Below are 20,220 nucleotides of genomic sequence, written 5' to 3'. Positions count from 1 at the left end.
GAACCTGTGCAGATTACTGTGAGCCGGTGTAGAAGTTTAAAATGTCCTAGGATAGAATGCCCGGGAAACAAAGGATTCTATTATGCGCTTCAGTCTCTGAGCTATTGACGGTCAGGGTCTCTAGGCTATAGAACCATATTGCAGGATACAATAGGGCCGGACACTTTTTCCAGAGGGGCATTTGTAACTGTGACAGGTCACATCCAGCTGTCTGGCCAGGTTGTGACATTGTCTTCACGCTTAAAATCCCGAGGCAGTCCGTTCATCATCCTATTCATATAGGCCTATACACCTTTCCAGAAATGGGGCACTGATTGTCCGAAATAGTGATGTCATGAGGGGAAACTAGGATTTATGGTGGAGGGACAAAGGAGATAGTCATGGTTGACCAACACACTTGAATGCCTTAGCTTTAATGATAGACAAGGGGGGAAAAGTTAGTTCCAATGCAAGCCACCAATTTCGGGAAGCATGTTTTGGCCTGTCTCCAGAGTGTACACATTTAGGGCAGTTCCTACTCTGGAGCAGAGCTTGAGACACATTCAACCTACCATTCACAGTGCAAGTCAGACATAGGCTTGTTTTCACACGTAGGCCTATCGGCACTAAGATCACCGGGAGGTTTGCAGTTGTCCTGGTGGAGGCAACGGATGCAATAGGGGGGCCTACCCTTGGTAGTTCAGTATGTAGAGAGTCGATTCGGCACCTGTCGCTAGCCTAGTCTGTTCAGTGTTCCGGCTCTCTGCCCTGGCCCGGCCTGTCCTCGCGTCGCTCTGTAGACTATGGCCAAGACTCTTGCTCTGGCTCAAGCCCTGTCTCTGTCGCCGATTCTATGAGCTCTGACACAGCCTATTGGTCTCAATCAAGTCTGATGTAGAATGAATCAAGACAAAGTTGTATATTTGAAGCTCGTTTAATATCCGATACCCTTGCGTACATGCACTCTACATGTATGCTTCACCGGTTTGAGACAGTTTCATTTATTACAATATAAAACTGCTCCATGAGCATTAAATGATGAGGCCAAGCCTAAACCTGACGTCACGACCATTAGACATGATCGGCGTGTCGCCTGTACCGTGCACATCCGGAGGCGCTAATATATGGGAAGGAAACTTTTCCATATGGATAATGCCCATACGGATATTTCGTTTGCCATTGTGAAGATGTTCAGATGTCATCAGTGCACTTAGAACAAATGCATGTATGCAATTCAAAATAGTATAATAATTATAAACACTATTCTTTTCCAAAAATATAGCATGCTGGACTGCGAAATTAGCCGCCGTAGCTTTCTTCCTGTAATATATACATGTACTTCGGCGCGAAACGTAATAAAGAACGGCAATACATCACTTGGAATGGCCCTCTCTAAACCGACCCTTTATTTAATAAAATTCCGTTTTTTTGTCGTGTAAAATAATCCACAACCACAATGTGTTCTACATTCCAATGCCAATATAATTTTGCAATATACATGTAACTATTTTATTGGAAGACCGTGGCCTTCTATTCAGCAATGAGGCCGTCATCGAGCGATAGGATAGGACTATTCTGTTGGAAAGACTAAATTCACTTTCACACCGGTCTCTTTCGTTTATAATTAATACATAATCCCGACCTATGCATTCCGCGCGGGCCTCAGGTCTCTCAAAATCCACCCTCGAGGATATCTCCGGCTGCCTTGAACGCCTTCTTTCTACTAACGCGTTTGCCTCGCTTGATATCTCGGAGCAGATTATCCACGATATTGTCAGATGATCCATCACTGATCCCAAGGTCCACACCTGAAATTGACAAAAGGGAACATTTTCAGCAACTCAAATTTTCGATCGTCTATTCCGATGGCTATGGAACAAAAAAGACAGGAGCAGGGAAACGTGAAGAAATGCCTCAGCAGTTGTACATGCATGTACGATGTACGAAGGTCTGTGGTGTCATCAATCTTGCGCGAAATCATTTACCCGACATCGTAAATCGGCTAATGCTTAGTATTGCACCTTCGAACACTAATGTAATTCTCTAAGGTACACGCATAGCACGACGAATCAGTAAACTCTTGAAAAACCGTCGTCCATAAAAATTATTTTTTCAGCAATTTTGTCAGGGGATACACCAGTTTACCACATATAGCAACGGAGAGCAGACTGACACCTGTAAAGAAATGTGTAGCCCACGGGCTATAGGGTGCAATAGAATACATGTACTACACGTAGCTTTTTTACAAGAGGAGACAAAATCCCGCGTGGCAATTGCAAACCGAAGGTTCTTCTCAGTTTTGATCAGAAAGGTATGATCGCTACGGACTGCCAAGCAAAAAGGATAGGCCATTTTACAAATGTCGTGAGCTTATTGATAATGTGGTGGGAGGTACAGCGGCCGAGCTACTGCATAAAAGCGATGAAAAAAAGGTTCTGCCGATGTGCGAAGAAAGGTTCATAGATCATTACGACCATCAGGGTTGAGATACGTCCATTCGTGGCTTAAAGTGAATTTCGCACGAGCAATACAGTGCAAAAATGACCCTCGATTTCCTGCATGCACCTCAGTCACTGCCAAAGCCGCGGTGCTTTGAGTTATAACTGTGGAATTCCATGAGTGAATTCCTCAACGAAACTGTCCACTTGTTCAGTAGGCCGATTCCAGCTATATGTGTACACATGTAACATGTCTGTGGAGGGGTTTTGAACAAGAAATGAGGAAGGTGCATTTTCGTGGGCGGTGAAAAAAATGTAAAAGTAGGGTAAAATGCTGATCGTGTAAAATTCACTTTAAGGCAAAAGTTGGTTTCAAGCTGAGTTCACTGTAAAGACTGGTCAGTATGCGTCAGTAGCGGCTGTGTGAGTGAAACTCAGTGTACTCACAGATCACCTCGCGATGTCACACGATGTAAATGACGGCCTCCGTCGGGCGATAATAGCACAGCCATGCGACCTGAAACCACTCAGAGGTTTCGAGGTCGTCATAAATGCTTACTGTGACAACACGCAGTAATGACCTAGTTCAGACTTGTAACGGCCGCACAATAAGTGGTTCGATCAGAGGCAGCAACACCTCGTGGCACTTTCATGCAATTCTGGACGCATTCCAAAGGGACTTGAAATCCAGTTACAAACAGTGCTTTCTCTTTTCTTTCAAAGCCCATCCTGAGGAAATGAGAGGTTAATGTTCGCTTCTCCGGCCCTGCACTCGGCCCTGATTTCCACCGGATTTTCGAAGCCATGAATGGACTATGTCGCCCAGGGATTTATACATCGGAGTTAAAGGCAAGTGCGTCACAGTTATGACATAGGCTACATCTTTACACGCAGATACCTGACCTGTATTCAATATTCGTCAAGGACGAGATTGGACGCCGCCTTGAACAACGTCTTCCTCCGGACACGCCTTCCGCGCTTGATGTCCAAGAGGAGGTTGTCCAAGGTCCGTTCGGAGTTTGGCGGAGCAGAATGACCTGTAATGATGGAGCTTTGTGGTGAAAGATGATGACACATGTTTGAACGATAATAAGCAAGTTGTGTGTCCCAGTATGACCGTGATCGGGGGGGGGGGGGGGCAACGACCAATGAGACCGTGATATCAAAATATTCGCCATGTCCTCTGTCTGCATGCTGCGTAGGGCGAAATGAGTGCTGCTCCCACATGCGACAAGAAAAAAATAAGCTTAATACTGGGCAAAAAGTTGGTGAATAAAAAATGTTCAAAAGTCAGAAAAAAACACCGACGTAAAGCTGATTGAACTCTTTTACCTAATACATCAATGCCAGCTGAAAAGTGTCGTAGCAAAAGTGAGGTCGTAAATGCTAAGGTAAAGAAACGTCACAGAGCCAACTGTATAACCCTTCGGCGTTGGTACGATCATCAGTGATCGCCCATGGCTTTAGGTTGAGCCGTCTGATCGTACTTTGTCTCTTTTACTGCGAATAGCAACAGGCCAGTTTCTTTGACAGGATAATATATATGTAGCCTATGTAGAACATGGCCTATATTTTAAGTGTAGATTATTTGGTAAGTACATTTTTAAAAAGCATGTTCTGAGCATAACCTACTTTTCGCCCTCCGCGTCTCTTCCTGCTGTTTCTTTCTAAGCGCAGCCTTTTCTTCCTGAATCCGCCGTTGTTCGTTTTCTTTCTGACAAATCACGACCTTGTCAACAAAGGAGTTGAATGTCTGAATGCACTCCTCAAGTCTGAAGGAGGACTCTTGCTCGCACAGATGTTTGGCTAACTTTCCCTTGAGTTCTTCTATTTCCTCTAACCTTTCCTCTACCTTTTCCATCTCGACCCTAGCACCCTAAAATGGAATGTGTCTCTACTTGAAATTGTGTGAGTATAACTTTTATGAGTCCGTCCGTCGGTATGGCTGTCTTCCGACACAAATACCCTCAGTGCATCTTCAATTAACTAACATTAACTTAATCAACATTAACTAACAACTAACATTTGAGGGCGAGAACTTCGTAACAACGCTTGGAGTTCAAGGATCAAGTTTTTTCTGACCAGTTGTAAGGCGTAGACTATTGCCAAATCGCATGGACAGCAGTCTAATGTGCATGGCACGGACAACTTAACCACAGGGCCTGGCTGTTTAACTTGATCACCCTGTTTATGGCTTCTGTTCTGAACCACTACTCAAGCTTGAGTGAAATCCGTAGCAAGTGGACGTAGAGGGTGGCGTTTGATCGACTACGGTAACCTCTGACAATGAATGTGTCAGTGTAGCCCTTACTGCAACCACTTTCATATTCGTGATTGCCATGATGCTCATTAAAACATGTTAAGTAGCATCACGCTTTTTCTTACCTGCAAGAATTGCGTTAATTGTTCTTTGATATCATCCTGTGCATTCTTCACCTGGTCTTCAAGTTTAGAAAGTGTGGTCTTCACTTGCTTCAGTTCTGATTTGATGTTGTCGGTCGAAAGTCTGTGGAAAAAAGCATAAGTTCCTCATGTACATGAAGTTTGGTCATACATGCTAACTATGACAACCATGTAATCAAGTAGCGAAAATGTTGTCTTTGAGTAGACACAGCAAACTTCAGGAAATTCATGTAGACAGCACTTGAGCCTGTTGCGACACTTTGATCGTAATTCTTTTGATTTCGAGGAAAAATGACACAGTCTGATTTACGGAGACAGAGAAGTTTTGATTAAGAACAATTAGTTCGAAGGTATCCTTGCTCTAACCAGCCACTACAGTGATGTTAATTGTTGTGCAGAGCTGCTTGGATGTTGCAAGAACACGGTAGATTGGCAAAATTCAAACCCAAAACTCAAAGGGATGGTTTCTTGGCCGTTAAAAAAAGATATCGACTCACTTTGCCGCCGCGTTGAGTGGCTGCTTCAAATCAGTTGCGAACGACAAGATGTCTTTCTTGCCTCTTTCCGCTTCATCAACAAGGAAGTGAAGGAGATTCATTCGAGGCTTGTTGGACCTAGTCTCCGCCAGCTTCACCAACGAACTGAACCGGAACCCAACGCAGTCTCCGGCATAGCCGCCCTGAAGAATAACGATCATGTGTTGTGAAAAATTCAGTGCCTTTATAGCCAAAGCGGATGGAAAGTAGACGAACCATCAAAAACAGGGTTTATGAAAAAAACTCGCCTCACTTGAGGTTTTTACCGTAAGATAAAGACGACTGGCAATAACACGAGAGGACAGGTACGGACCACCGCTTTGATTTGATACCTTGACGATTTGTTTGTTTTGGTTCCGTATCACCTTGAGTGTCTAACTTACGCTGTTAATGAAGTTCCCCGTGTGAAGAACGAATCTCAAGAACTCCTGCATAGATCTATTCACGAGTATTCCCTTTGACGCCTCGATGATGGCGTCAATATTCGGCTTCTGGGTCTCCATCGTTGCCTGGAAGTCGAATTTTAGCATGAGCCCGTCCAGCCGCATTTTATACCCCGGTAAGCCAATCAGCGCCACGAAAAACTTCTCCGCGGTGCCAAGTTTCTCTTTGTCGCCATCGTAGTTTTTGAGGAGTTCGACCTATGAACAATTGAGATGTTGTAATTTGATAGAATCGTTCGAGTTGTCGAAATGAATGAGGGGGCTAATGCTTAAGCTTGCGATAATTTTATTGCCAGTTAGAGCCAGTGAGGAAAGACACTTCGCTTATGACCGCAGGCAAGTCATGTCTTCATTCAGCATCCTTACCACCAGACCCTTCCTTCTGAGAATCGGTGCGGCATTCTTAGCTCAACACCATCAAACCATCACACCACCGTGCGCCCCCTCCCCATTCTGACAGTAAGTCAAACCTACCTCATCAGATTCTGGAAGTAACTTGTACATTTGCTTCAACCGGTCAACGTCTATCTTCGTCTCGTCACCAGACTTGATCATGTTGACTATGTTTTCATTCGTGTCCTTCAGCTGCTTCAGGAAGATGTTAACATTCATACTGCGCTTTGCGTCAAGAAGGTTCACCTGGGAAAAGAAAAAAAACTTCCGCTTACTTATCCAAGACGAGCATTACAGAAATGTGCCAACTACCAATTCAGACGAAAGACACATCATGACACAAATGGCACCAACGTTACTGGAAGTGTTCGTCGAGAGTATTCCTACTGATACACTTGCGGTATTCTACCTACATTTTCGACCATCTCAATTTGTGTCCCGCATTTGGCAGCATTAGGGTCACCCTCAATACGCCATAGTGAGGATGTGACTTAAGATATCGTATTCTGCTATTTCGCAGATCCTGTTCTAAGTACAAAATAGGACACATGGAAATCCTAACAGGGGGCTGGGTAAGTGAGAAGCTTGCTTGGTCGCGGCGATGCTCGATCGTCGCAACTCCGGCCTCCCAACCAACCATGCTATGCAGGTGGTCGCTCTGACGTATCCTTGTTTACAATATCATCATCTCGTTTTGCCAATGCTGCTTACAAACCTGCGTTGGTGCTTTCTTTACTGACGGATTCTTAGCTTCCTTTGGCTGCGGCACATTTTGGCAGAAAAGTTTCTCTATCGTCTCGTAAGGTGGCGTTACTGGGTCAGGGATCTCATTGACGATCTTCCAAACACTGTTCTTCGCCGCTAAAAGTGCGAGAAGGAAATGTAAAATGCAAGACTGAAGTAGGTTTCGATGGCGTGTAGTTTATTTGAGAATTCGCCGCCGTTGGGAGGTTGTTGGGACTTATGCAAGGTGTTAACTATGCTAGACCGTCCTGCAGACGACCAAGAGGGGAAAGGAATGTTGATTGAACTCATGTCACCAAGTCGACTCATCGTCTTCATCGATTTTGGTGTCATTTGAAATTCTTTTCTTACTTCCAGTATTGTCACGTGCATGAAGTTTTACTTACCAGCTATCTTATGAGCAGGAACTTTTGACCAGCTGATGACTTTCATCTTCATACTCGGTTTCGGAGTAAGAATGGCCGACATTTTTCTGTTCATTGGTGCAGCTCGTGCCTGGAATGCCCCAGGCGGTGGTGGCGGACCGGGTGGACCTCCTACCCCGGACAGAGGTGGTGGCGGAGGAGGACCACCTCCAATCCCAGGTGGTGGTGGCGGCGGCGGAGGACCTCCTCCTATTCCTGGAAGTGGTGGTGGTGGAGGGGAACCTCCTCCAATCGCTGGTGGAGGTGGAGGCGGCGGAGGACCTCCTCCTATTCCTGGAAGTGGTGGCGGTGGAGGTGGACCACCTCCAATCGCTGGTGGAGGTGGAGCCTGAGGTAAAGGTGGTCCGCCTCCGATTGCAGGTGGTGGTGGAGCAGGAGGGGGACAACCGGCGACTCCAGGCGGTAGTGGCGGAGGAGGGGGCACAGACGCTGGTCCTGAACCCGGGGGTGTGGAAGGCGGTGTCATCCCTATCAAGGCCGACGCAGAAACAGCCCTGGACCTCAACGTCACAATTTCCTCTTGTAGTTTCTCACATTTCGTACACTTTGTAAACAGTTCATTACCTATTGCCGTTAAGTCCGTTTGTGAGTTCTTTTCACCCAGTCCTCTTAAACCTTCCTTGGTGATTTTGGCGAGTTTCTCAGATAACAGATCTCGGTCTTCCTTTGTTTCTGTAAGTTTAGATCGGCGGAGGATGGTATCCACAAACTTCCATATGTCTTCACTGGAACAGAATGTTTTAATTCAACAATGATCAGAGACAAAACGAGAGGCAGGTATGGAGGTTCTCATTAGAATGAATTGAAAAGCACTCCGCAGCAGATCCCTTACGAGTCCGAATAATTACTTTGTCGGCAATTATTGATGTGGGATGTCGAGGTTCAAGCTGCGCATCATCCATGCACTCAAGTTTCGGACTTTGCCGGAAACCACGACGCGGCGGACTTCGTTACACCGCGTGGAAGGAGGTGCAGAAGGAATACCTCTTGAAGTTCCAAATGGGTGCACATGTGTATTCAGGTCTTCTTCTTGAATTGACGGAGTACCTTCTGCTGGGACACAGTAATGATGGCACATACCTTTTATCGCCGTCTGTGTCTATTTGGAAGAGAGTTTGTAGAACAGAGAGGAACACTGTCTCCAGCGGTTTGTTGAGCACCTGAAGAAAATATAACGGAGATTTAAAGAGCGTGTATAGGCGTGTAATCTACTGATCACGTTAGTGAGAGAAAAGAGAAATGGAGCTTAATCAAATTTCATTTAAAATATTATCACTTTGACTGTAATGATACTTCAACCTTCGGATTTGTTTATTTGACGGGAAGTGATATAGTGATTGATTGGGTACTTGGACACAGAAGCAGAACTCGTTACGTTGTGATAGGACGCGAGGACTGAATTTTCCAGTAATACATGTAGTTCTATAATACGTGGATAAAATTACATTTTACGACAACTATGGTGCCAGGTAGTCAACTGTACAGGGTCGCCCCAATGTCTGCGGGACAGATAGTTGGTAGAAACATGTACATGTAGAACGTAGTATCAACTGACTAACATTTTGATATATCGCATCGAAGATAGCTTTGTGGCTGTAGATGTCCACTACCGTGTCCTTCTGTTTCTCGCCAACGGCATCATCATCAATCTGCTTCTCATCGAAGAACACTTCATACTGGAGGTCGAATTCTTCCTCGCCGTTCTCGCTGCTCTCGCGGATGAGTGAGAGGACGTCGAGAATGTCGAGCGCTAGTGAAAAGTTTTAGGAAGCGTTGAGTTTGCATATGGACTCGGAATTACATTTAAGTCACTTTCACCAGCCTCATTTCTGTTCGTTTTTGCGACAACCTCCATTGATGGAAGATTCAACGAAGGTTAACCCAGTGAGCTACTACCCATTCCCGTGCGCGTATGCGCGATCCTGGTTGAAAGGCTCTGTCGACCTGGACAGTTGATTGCGGATAAAGTTTACCAGATTGACCATGCATCTATATATTCCACTGCTGGAGAATCGAGACATTCCCGAGAAATGTCTAGCGGGTACATGACTAGGGAAAGTTGCCGCTACACAAACTGTCTTTCCCCCATTCATTGGGTTAGTCATTGATGAAAGTTGTTGGTGCATCCTAAAAGATGATTTCCCGGCGCAGAGCATTATTATAATGTGCAATTTAGCCGGTCCATCCTTCATAGAAAGAATAATTTGACAGCCTTACCAATGAATTCGTTCCTCAGTCGCACTCTCTCTTCTAGCTCCTCCGTCCCCACAATGATGCAATTGATGAGGGCCAGTAGAGTCGCCCTGTACGGCAACAATTCGGCATGTTTCATCTCATGTACGATCAGGCTAAAGCGGTAGCGCTGCTTCTTAGAAACCTAAAAGAGAGCCATCGATAAAATGTTAAGAGGGAAGCAGTACTTGATATAATATTATCAATGACATCTTTCCTTTCAACTTGTTTTTTTCAACACGCCGCAAATCGTTACCGAAATATGCTGTTTAGCAGCGTCCTCAAGAAGTGTTCCATCAGTGACTTAATTGCACGACAGTCAGAGAGAGGATTTTTTCGACTTCATCAACGGACGTGACCATCACTTCGACTGACGATGCACGGTAAGGATCAGGCTATACAATGTACTTGCTTTATAACTTTCCAACGACTCCAGTGCCAGTTTATACCCCTCTGAAGAGTAAACACACAGCGCGGACAATAACTCAAACACTTGCTTCTTCACCAGCACATTGTCCGTGTCCAAAGCTGCAGATACAAGAAAAAAAATTTAAACAAGATAAAAAAAGTCACCTCTAGTGAGATATCTTAATTTCATATGTCTTTTCACTTGAAATGAGTTAAAAGCTGAGATCATAATGATATTGGCTTCTTATAACCTGTCCTTCCAATATGTGGCCCGATGGCCTAATATAGCTTACCGCCAAATACCGTTTGTAAATAATTCTATATAAACTACAAGTATTTAAGATATAAAAGTTGATAAATCAAATTTATTCGTGCAAAGATTTTATTTGTTGGCACCTTTATAATAACGCTTGTTAAAAAAAATGTGACATTTCATTGTGGTTTATTAATTATATTGATATCATACCGTACCCGACACTAATTTCCTCGTAATTTCACGATTGGTGATTACGTAATCCAATCCCTGTTTCGAGTTCATGACCGCCCTGATGCAAGCCACACACTCCAGCATCAACATGGCGTCCGACAAATTCGTGACCCGGCGTGTCCCCATGGTATCAACCAACTCCAACAGCACCTCGATCCCGCCAGCTTCAAGGAACCTCTTCAGCCAGTCCTCCCCGCCCTCGGAGATCTTCTTCCGCATTGCCGAGAGCGTCTTCACGGAGGGTATCCGCAGAAGCGACACGCATACCTCGGGCGTACTCACGTCGATTTCGGAGAAGCTCGGGTTTAACACCCGTTTGTTGATCTTGTCTAAAAAGAGCGACTTCCCGCGTAACGGCGCTCCAAATGGCCTTGCGGACTTGACCTGGGATTCATCTTTGATCCCGGGTGCATCATTCTGCTTTTCAAGGTCAATGTTTGCCTGCTTCGCAAGGCCCTTTTTCTTTCCCGTTTTCTCATCAAGTTTATCGTCATCTACGATGTATGGTGCACATCTGAAATGATAAAATTAGGAGATGGTTGTCTATGTCATTCATGTACAATATCCCAATATAACCAACGAGGTTAGGATTTCAGCGGTAAGGAAAGTTTGACTGGAATGAAGATGCTGATAATTATGTGGAAATTTCAAATGTTCAATCACTTTTGACCGAGGTGTACACGTATGCAAAAAACGAGCGTAAATTTGTTTCGCGTCAAGTTGTTCAAACTTGTACGATCATGCATCGCCTCAATAGACATGCCTCGATGTTTGACATACAGTTTTATAAAGGAAAATAAATTCAAATAATGAAAAAACTCTCTTCTATGTCTTGTTATTGAGTTGTCTGATAACCATGATTATGATCATCTCATCTGTTGATTTCTTTGACATATTTGACATCACACATACCAAGCATGACAGGTACATACCAAAATTAAATCATCTTGAAGATAATTTAATGTCGGCATATAGGCCTACATGTTGATAACTTTCGATGCAATCACTTCAAAGAATTTTTGCATAACAGTTTGGAGTTTTATGCAATCTTTTTAAACAAATGTTACAGAAGGGTTTTTTCATGATAAAATTTAATCATTTTTAAAAATATCATTTTGCTTGAAAAAATCTAGTAAAAAAATACGTTGGCAAAATACATAAAATAATTGCTATCAATTTTCTAAGAAATTGCCATATCTGATTTTCAGAAATAGATCTGACTCTTTTCTTCTCATTGCGTTCACATTCACAAATCATAAACTTTAATACAAGTCGTGTATTTCAAAAAGCACTTAGACACCCCTAGTTTTTAGAGTATAGGTCACGTTCGCGAAAATATTCTGCAGCGTAAACTACACTTTAACTTTAACAAAGTGTAAAAGTTGAGTTTACTTGTGGTTAACTTCTGGTGTACTTTACTTTTTGAGAGGTGGACAAATCTTGTAGTAATAGTAAAAGTTAACTATACCATTACAATTACTGTCGCCGTAACTCAAACACTTGACCTCACCCATTGGAACTATAGTGAGGTTTCGCAACCGCCCTGTTAGGGCCTTCGACGACGTTTATCTATTGTTCAGGTAAACTCACACAATAGATAAACGTCGTCGTAGGGCCTAAACGGGTCGTTGCGAAACCTCACTAATGCAGAACACCGACATTTCGAAGGAGGAGAGACCTACGTCATGCCGGGTGTGTCAATACAGTTCTCTGCCAAATACGGCCTGGCATTCGCATAAAACCTAATTCTCTACCTTTTTAAACTAGCACCTTGGCCAACCAACAGTCCGTGAAGCATGCAAGCACTCAAAAACATGAACTCGGATCGGTCCCGATCAATCATCATGCATATTTAGTGTTCGATTCGAAGAAAATCATGTTTTATTTAAGAGCATACAGCCTGGTCAAAATTGTGCTAATGACCTGCATGTATTTATATTGCAGGTCCCTTTTTCCATGTGATAACCACGGTACACCGCACATGCCGAAAGTTCGTATCATGTCTTTGGGCCTAGGTAACATGAACGGGATGATGTTACTGTTCATTTTTTTTGTTAACAAAACCCAATGTGATCAAAGACCAGAAATAATTGTCTTGACCAAGCTACTATGACATGCCATACGATCAGAATCAAATGTACTTTAAAAAAATGGTCTGGTTCGAAAGGGCAACCATGTAGACAAACATATTCTGATTTTACATTAGCCCCAAAACATTACATGTACTTCTTCTTCAAACTGACTGGATAGGTATATACTTATATGTACAGCACTTACAGGGAATAAACCCTTTTTAAGAGGGATTTAGGCCATGGCTAGAAAAAGTGAAGATTCAATGAGTGTTGCTGGCATCTGGGAGTAAGAACCCAGAACTTTCTGTTAAAAGCAATTCTACCCCAGCCAGTCCGTTGAGACTATGAATAACCCCCCCCCCCCCCCCCCCCCACTCCCACTCAGAGATGATGATTGTCGCGATGATGTTACTTCCAAAAAATATAGGAGGAGCGCAAAATTGGCCGGGGCCGGTCAATACAGAAAAAAACATGTCACGGTTTCTTCAATGAAATACTGCTTTCATTATCGTTTGGCATCCTTGCCATAACAGACACTACTAGCAAATGTCTTACCAGTGGGATGCATACAACTGAGCCATGTCAACACATGCAACTTGGTGTCTTTAGCACGGCTCCATCATCCTTATATTGCTATACATGTAGATCCGTATCTTTTAGGGACGAAAACTCACTTTAACTGACACTGTTAAAATCTGCGACGGAAATACCGCCAATTGCTATAGCACAGATATGCTTTCGAAGAGATTTCACGAAGTTATCGCCACAAACAAGGTGACATTGGAAGACCGCCGGAGGGGGGGGGGCGGTGACGAGGACGCGCGTCAGCCTTAATTATGCAAACGGGTCAGTAGCCAGCTTCGTCGCACCCATGCGACCTACCCAGTAACCAAACTCCCTCTTGGGTACATGTATGAGTGACATTGGAACTAGATATGCAAATGGACCTACTCACTTTTCGCGGTAACGAATTTTCTTCCCTCGAGGAATTCTGAAGAACACCGACATATCGAACAGGTCTCCAAGGAGGAGAGGCCTACCATGCTGTGTCTATGCTAAAGCAGCGATTCTCTGCTTATAACGGCCGGGCATTTGCATAAAACTTATTTCTCTTCCGTTTTGAACTGGCAATTTGGCCAATCAACAGTCCGTGGTGCCTGCTAGCTCTTGAAAACATTACTCGCCGAACATGAACTCGGTCGGTCACGATCAATCATCATGCATATTTAAGGCCAGAATGTGTTCTATTCGAAGAAAATCACTTAATGTTTTATTTAAGAGCATGCAGCCTACTCAAAATGTTACCAATGACCTATTTTTAGACATTGCAGATCCCCTTTTCCATGTGATAACGATACATGTATATTGCTAACAACCCCCAAGCTGCACCAAAGGCTGGACTTAAACTCTAGGTGTCTATTATCCTTTCACACCGCCGTGCAAGGAGTTCCCAAAGCGTTTGCTGAAGCTGCAGAAACAATAATGACCCCGAAAGGCAGTTGGTCGTTATGGACTTATCACCGGGGACCGACGGGGCATCCGGACTCTCTGCAAAGGTTTCACTACAAGTGTTTGTATGCCTAGGGGTATCCTGAAGTTCAGGCTGACACTCGCAGTATGAACGTGTGCGAGGGGAGGAGGATACGACTGACCGGTCTTTCGAGGATGTGCCAATTGAGACCTGGAACGTTTCGGTTCAGTTGAGAAAAGACCAATGTACATTCGGTCTTCGGATGCAACTGCAGGGAGAATTTCGAGACCAGATAGACCCTGCTTAAAACTTGTCGGAAGGTTAGCCGTGAGCACTGGCCTTGTTTACCTGTTTAGTGTGCAGATAGGCACTAGGCCCTATACTAAAGGCTAATCGGACCATCCCACCGCCATAACTGCGCAATGTTACTGGTTTCATCAAATTACCGTATTTTTCGGGTGCGTGTCTTTTAAAACGTGGCTCCCCATTGTTTATAGTTAAGTTCAGTTAGTTTAACACAAAAGAACTTCCTCATTATGATGGTCATGTAAATATACATATAATGTCGTACAATCGGAATTCCCAATAGAAGACAAACGGAAAACATGTACAAAGGTTTCGTTAAAGAGGATGTTGTTTATCTGTCGCATCATGATAAGTCAGGAATTTCGGAAGCTAGTTCTTGAAACTATGCGACCGAGTTCGAAACACGGATTCCTAATTTATTTGCGATGCACTAAACTGATATCATCATGCAGCCTAAAACAGCCAATACAAAAAAAGATTTCGAAGCCCTGTCTTTAGGAAATGAATCTCTCACTCACCCACTCTTAGACCGCTTCGAATGCTTGGTCCCACAGCAGAGGAAATATTTTGCTCTTGAACCCATGGCGTGGGAATCTATCTGATCCGATTTTACTAATCAATGCCGCATCAATAGTCCTCTGTTCGACTCTCAGAACGAGTATCGATCCAAATTACGGGTTGACAGCGGCCGTAAGATTCAATCAATGTTACCATGTACTTGTACGTTCAACCTTTTTTACACCCAAGTAATAACATGAACTGTTTTTGTCATTAAACATCCTTATCTACGACAAAAGGTCCATGCGAATGATTGGTACATCGTCAAATAACTGACAATGGAATTGTACTCCAAACGGGAATTTATCACAAGAGAGCCGAAATATTTGCTGCAGTGGTACTCCGATTCAGTTCTAGTTCATAGCAATTAGGCAATGGAGCTGATATATTCAGTGGTCAATTATGCCATGATTAAAAGTATGATTGTCAACATCATATTTCTGGTCTAGACACGTAGCAAAGTAGTACTACTTGGGTTATCCAAATGTTTCCATATGGAAATGATATAGTTGAGAGTAAAAACCTTCTAGAAATGATTAGGTAGTGAAGCTAAAGTCAGAACGTGGGTGCATGTGATGAAATCGAAAATTTTAAACTACATGTACTCCTACTATAAGGCTGTCTGTTTCTTTTGACATGAACCCCCGAGAATATTTAACTAAAAGTCAAACAAAAAGTAGCCAAATGGTCTAGATGACATGTCCTTCGATGAATCGTCGTTGGTCCATGCCCCAAAATTAACGAAGCAGTCTTATGTGCGTACTGGAGTATCTGCCAACATCACCGTCCATGTCCAGATGGCAAATTAGTCCAAATTGGGTTCTGTCGGTTTTGTTTTGGAATGATATCATTGAGGAAATTAAACCTATCCAGAAATCCAGCATATTATAGTCACAAATTGGGCCTGTTGGAATGAAAAAGTCGAAACTTTACACAATAATGTTCACCGCCTATTTCCTTTGACCGTGAGCTCTGTTGGTAAACCAAAAATATGTTTCTGGACTTCGGTGATGTATATGTGTGATATGTTTGGCAGCAACATTATATGACGTCTGATTACAATGGCTTCTCTGGCAACATAATGGTCTCGAACATGAAATTCTATAGACACATTATGTATCATGGCGAATATATCACAATAATATTGCCTCAGTAATACTGGGGCAATGCTGCAACGTTACGCGGTTGTATATCAATTCTCGCAGAAGGGAGTTCAAAAGCAATATTTAATTGTGTGATTACATGTGGTATGGTATTACAGTCTGTGCACCACAAAAGCCACCTGGGCCCTGAATAAGAATTACCCTCAGTGACATTCGGCATATTACAAGTCGTCCTTGTGAATATTGGTATCGGGTGCCATTTTGAAGAGGCCTCTTGGGGTGCCATATATTGCATGTATTATAATTGGCTATTTATACTCCATGAACAATCAGAATTATCCACAGTGAAATTCGGCATATCATATGATAGTCTAAACATGTACAAAAAGCCCTGTGTAATATGCTTTCCGAATTCAATACCAATTTTTTCAACACAATTGTAACAATATAAGAAAAAAAATCACCACAGTGCAGGGTTCTGATGAACACTAGTGTCCTGCCCGTCACACGTTATATAAATTGCACGAGAATTCTGTCATGAAATGTACATGTACTACAAGAAGTATACATTTCACGACTGTGCTATGAAAATATCAAACCACCGCAATTGATCGAGTAAATGTTGCCAAAATAACACATGATCACATAGTTGTACATGTACAAGTATCGTAAAGAATTCGCAAGCGCACTTTTTGACTTTATTAAAGTGACCAAAGGCGTCTAAATTCTCTATTTGAATCTCGGATCAGTTTTTAATGCCACCCTGTTAATATTATATCTCACACGATTTGTCGGTTCAGTGTTGTCGACATCTTGAAATGCAACGGCTGGTGATCGTCGTGAGTGTATACCCAGCTTACACATTCCTCGTCTTGCTTTATAGCAAATCTCGCCGAAGGGGGGAAGGGCAGAGGACCGAGCCGCCTCCACCCGAATTTATTGACTCCTGACAAAAATGAAAAGTTTTCGCAGATTCCAGAAAAAGGGCAAATTTACCGTTTGCATAGCCTACAGTGTAGGATATTTTCCTTTATTTAGAGGCGCTCGCAGTTTCGGCTTGGCCCTCATCTTGGAGAATACATCAACACCCCTGCTTCAGGACGGTCTGTTTACGCAGTCTATTATACTGCTCTGTTTCAATTTCACTAAAAGTCACCACCGTCAGTGCACTCCCGTTTGATGCTGAGATGCTTGGAACTTGGTTCTGTACGGTCTCAAAACTTCCTGGGGAGGCCTTCGGAAAAACAGGCGCATGTCTGGAACTGCTGCTGCGATTGCTACATGTATACACTTGGAACCTCCCCCGAGAAGAATTCTTGAACCTGATGAGCTTTTTACGCTTACCTCTTCGTTTCCAGCAAGGGAAACATCCTTTTCCCTTAGCTGAGGCTCGTCCCATTGCCACGAAATCAGACGAAGCACACTGTCTTTCTCGTACTAAATGCTACTATCAATGAAACTATCAATATATTGCAAGTTTTTCAACAAGGAATAACAATCCATCAAGAATTTACTTTTCAAGAATTCCAACAAATAGGTTTTGATGAGTTGTCCTGACCGGGGTCAGATAGGCAAAGGCCACTCCACTTCCGAGACAGTATAGAAAAGCGTTAATAAATCCTTTGTAATTATAAGTAGCCATACAAATATTTCGATTGTTTCATTGGTCTTGGCCCCATAGGGTGCTTGGTTTCGACAGCGCTTTTGATAATAAAATCCATGTCGTGACCGTCGGTTCTCGCCTGGAGTTGCCTTCGCCTATCTGACCCCGGTCAGGACGACTCGTCAAAAAATATTTGTGGGAATTCTTCAAAAGTAAATTGGATTGTAACATGTACCTCAGTCTGCTTTCGTTTCGTGTCCAGGTATGGTACCAAAGAACTAACAATGCTCGAATATACGCAATGTATATATTACGAGACCACTCAACTATGAAGATGTAAGGATATTTTCTGGCCAATTACATACTAAATCATGTCCTGATATCAGTCATCTGTGAAATTTTAGAAGAAAGGGGTTTTGAATCCATCGAGAAACCAATTATTAAGTAGGTTAGAATTTTAGAGGGGATTTTGCACCGTGATGGACAAGCGCGGCGTCGAAAACATTGAATCTTACTCAAAGCCTGAACGGTGTCCTCACTCACCGAGTAATAATTATTCGGTGATGCCCTCTCCGACAACTCTGAACCGCCAGATGAGGATTTAACCGATGCAAATGTCAAGACATTGGCCCCTTTGTGTCGGCCCAGTCGTATGTGTAATATATATTTGACTAATAAACTATCATAAAACTAAATATCATGGCATGTTAACATTAACGACCATGATATTGTCACATGAACAAAGTCATGACGACGATATCATGACATATATTCAAAGTAATGATCATTGGCGATGATGAGTATTGACGAAGTTAAAAATTAGGAATTGGCCTCAATATTAGGCTATGTCCATCGAGACATTTCTGATTGGAACAAATTGCGAGTAATTTCAGACCAAGGGAAATAATCACTTATATTGACCTCTGCAAAACTGTACAATTAGCCAAGGCCTTAATTCACCTTTACATGTACCTACAAGTACATGTATGACAACCAATACACTTTTTATCATCGCCTTTGAAACTATTGAAGATATCGGGTAGCGGAGTTGGTAAGGTACAGTTATTGCCTAGGTACAATTATTTCCCCGACAGTACGTGTTTATCAAAGTACACATTGACTCCGAAGGCACTAATTGTACCACATTTCCTTACACGTACTAACATTTTATAAGAAGCAATGTTTTAAGTTCAAAAGTTCAGTTTCTTCATTGGTTTCATCGTGCGTTTTTCAAGCATATTGACGCGGGCCTAAGTGTGTCGCGTGCCAAACGGGAAGAAGCGCCATTCAAAATTAGTGTTTAAAAGCTTGGCGATGGCCACATTTTGGCGACTTCCAAACGTCCATTACCAGCTTGTAGCGGAATATGGAAATCATGATAAGTGATAATGAAACTGCAGAAAAAGACGGACATTTTTCTATTATCAAAGAAATTAGGCTGCAGGTAGGCCTGGGGGAGTCTCAATTTATAACATTGAGGCGCTGTCTAGATGTAGAAACAATTAACGGGAAATTGGCTGATACAACTGTTGTATATAATGTAGGCCGGGTTTATTTGGCAAGCCGCTCGCCGAACAGGCATCTTTTTTTTGTCCTGTTTGGAGAGCCGCTTGCCAAACAGCACTAAAAAGCCACCCTGTTCGGCTAGCCGGACTTGCCAAACAGGTAAAAAATCTACCCTGTTTGGCGAGCTGGAGACTTTACAACACATTAGCCAATCGGAGGGCTCTCCATTCAGGACAAGAAAAGTCGCTGTTAGGTATAAAGTCGGGCTTGCCAAATAGTCACTTCCTATAATTTATGTACATGTATATCGGCGTTGTTCGTGAAATAAAAATAAAATTTATGAACCCGATACTTTAAATTACCGCTCAGTCATGGAAGATGGATACGTAACACACAACAAGAGTCTTTCAAATAAAAAACTAACCTTAACTCTTTATGGAAAGCCGGTGCTTGGCGTCCAGTTTCAAGATTGACGTAGATATAGGACCTGTATTTTGTAAACGACATACTATATTGTTGATGGAGTTTCCTTCCATATCCTAGACCAGAATTTAAACACTTAGCCAAATAATGCATAGACGTATTTTATAAGGAGATCCCAATAAAAAGTAAATATGTATTTTAGTCGATGTATTGAATTTGGACATGCAGTATGTATGATTTAATGTGTGCTTAGATATGTGGACCATTGTCATATAGCCTATAACTTAGCACACAATCATGTCATTGATGTGATGGATCAGGATGACTTAGTATCATTCAAAAATCAATTAAGCTTAATTAAGATTTTATATTTTCGTCATTATACCTAAATCATTAGCTCTGGCCAATGACTACACCGTCGTACACGTTCAAAATTAATTCTGATGAAAATGACATGGCTTACCCTACTGAATTTTCATCCTCGCTATCTTCCATCATTAAAAGGAGTTTAACTCAGCTTTTGTCTTCACCAACTATTCTTGAAATATTCCAGAACATACAAGAATTTCTCGCAGTACCATATTGCGTGGCTTTAAAAATATTAGTACACTGCACAATGTCTCCCTGGACCCGGTTGTTAAAAAGTACACAATACACGTTATCCCTTACGGTTGCGCTGTTAAGTAGCCT

The 20,220-nt window shown here is 42.7% G+C and overlaps 1 protein-coding gene across 5 annotated transcripts; it reads right to left on the bottom strand.

Annotated features, from left to right (window-relative positions):
• Positions 1-894: 894 nt before the first annotated feature.
• LOC135493872 (inverted formin-2-like) lies at positions 895-19,638 on the bottom strand. Of its 5 annotated transcripts, XM_064781505.1 has the most exons (15): positions 19,532-19,638; positions 10,473-11,002; positions 10,006-10,121; positions 9,579-9,738; positions 8,921-9,111; positions 8,442-8,521; positions 7,323-8,086; positions 6,908-7,053; positions 6,274-6,438; positions 5,740-5,997; positions 5,318-5,499; positions 4,803-4,923; positions 4,050-4,293; positions 3,321-3,454; positions 1,700-1,787 (listed from the first exon to the last, which is right to left on the bottom strand). In XM_064781505.1, exons 1-14 carry the CDS (start codon positions 19,612-19,614, stop codon positions 3,327-3,329), a joined length of 3,168 nt encoding a protein of 1,055 aa, XP_064637575.1. In that variant the 5' UTR covers positions 19,615-19,638; the 3' UTR covers positions 1,700-1,787; positions 3,321-3,326. The 5 variants fall into 5 exon arrangements, with proteins under 5 accessions (XP_064637574.1, XP_064637578.1, XP_064637576.1 ...); XM_064781504.1 differs by lacking the exon at positions 3,321-3,454 and having other exon boundaries at positions 895-1,787; XM_064781508.1 differs by lacking the exons at positions 3,321-3,454; positions 19,532-19,638 and adding an exon at positions 17,343-17,427 and having other exon boundaries at positions 895-1,787.
• Between the last annotated feature and the right edge of the window lie 582 nt (positions 19,639-20,220).

Source organism: Lineus longissimus, chromosome 9 (genome assembly GCF_910592395.1).
Source record: "Lineus longissimus chromosome 9, tnLinLong1.2, whole genome shotgun sequence".
In the NCBI taxonomy this organism is placed as follows: Eukaryota; Metazoa; Nemertea; class Pilidiophora; order Heteronemertea; family Lineidae; genus Lineus; species Lineus longissimus.
This window is presented reverse-complemented; position numbering and strand designations above follow the sequence as displayed.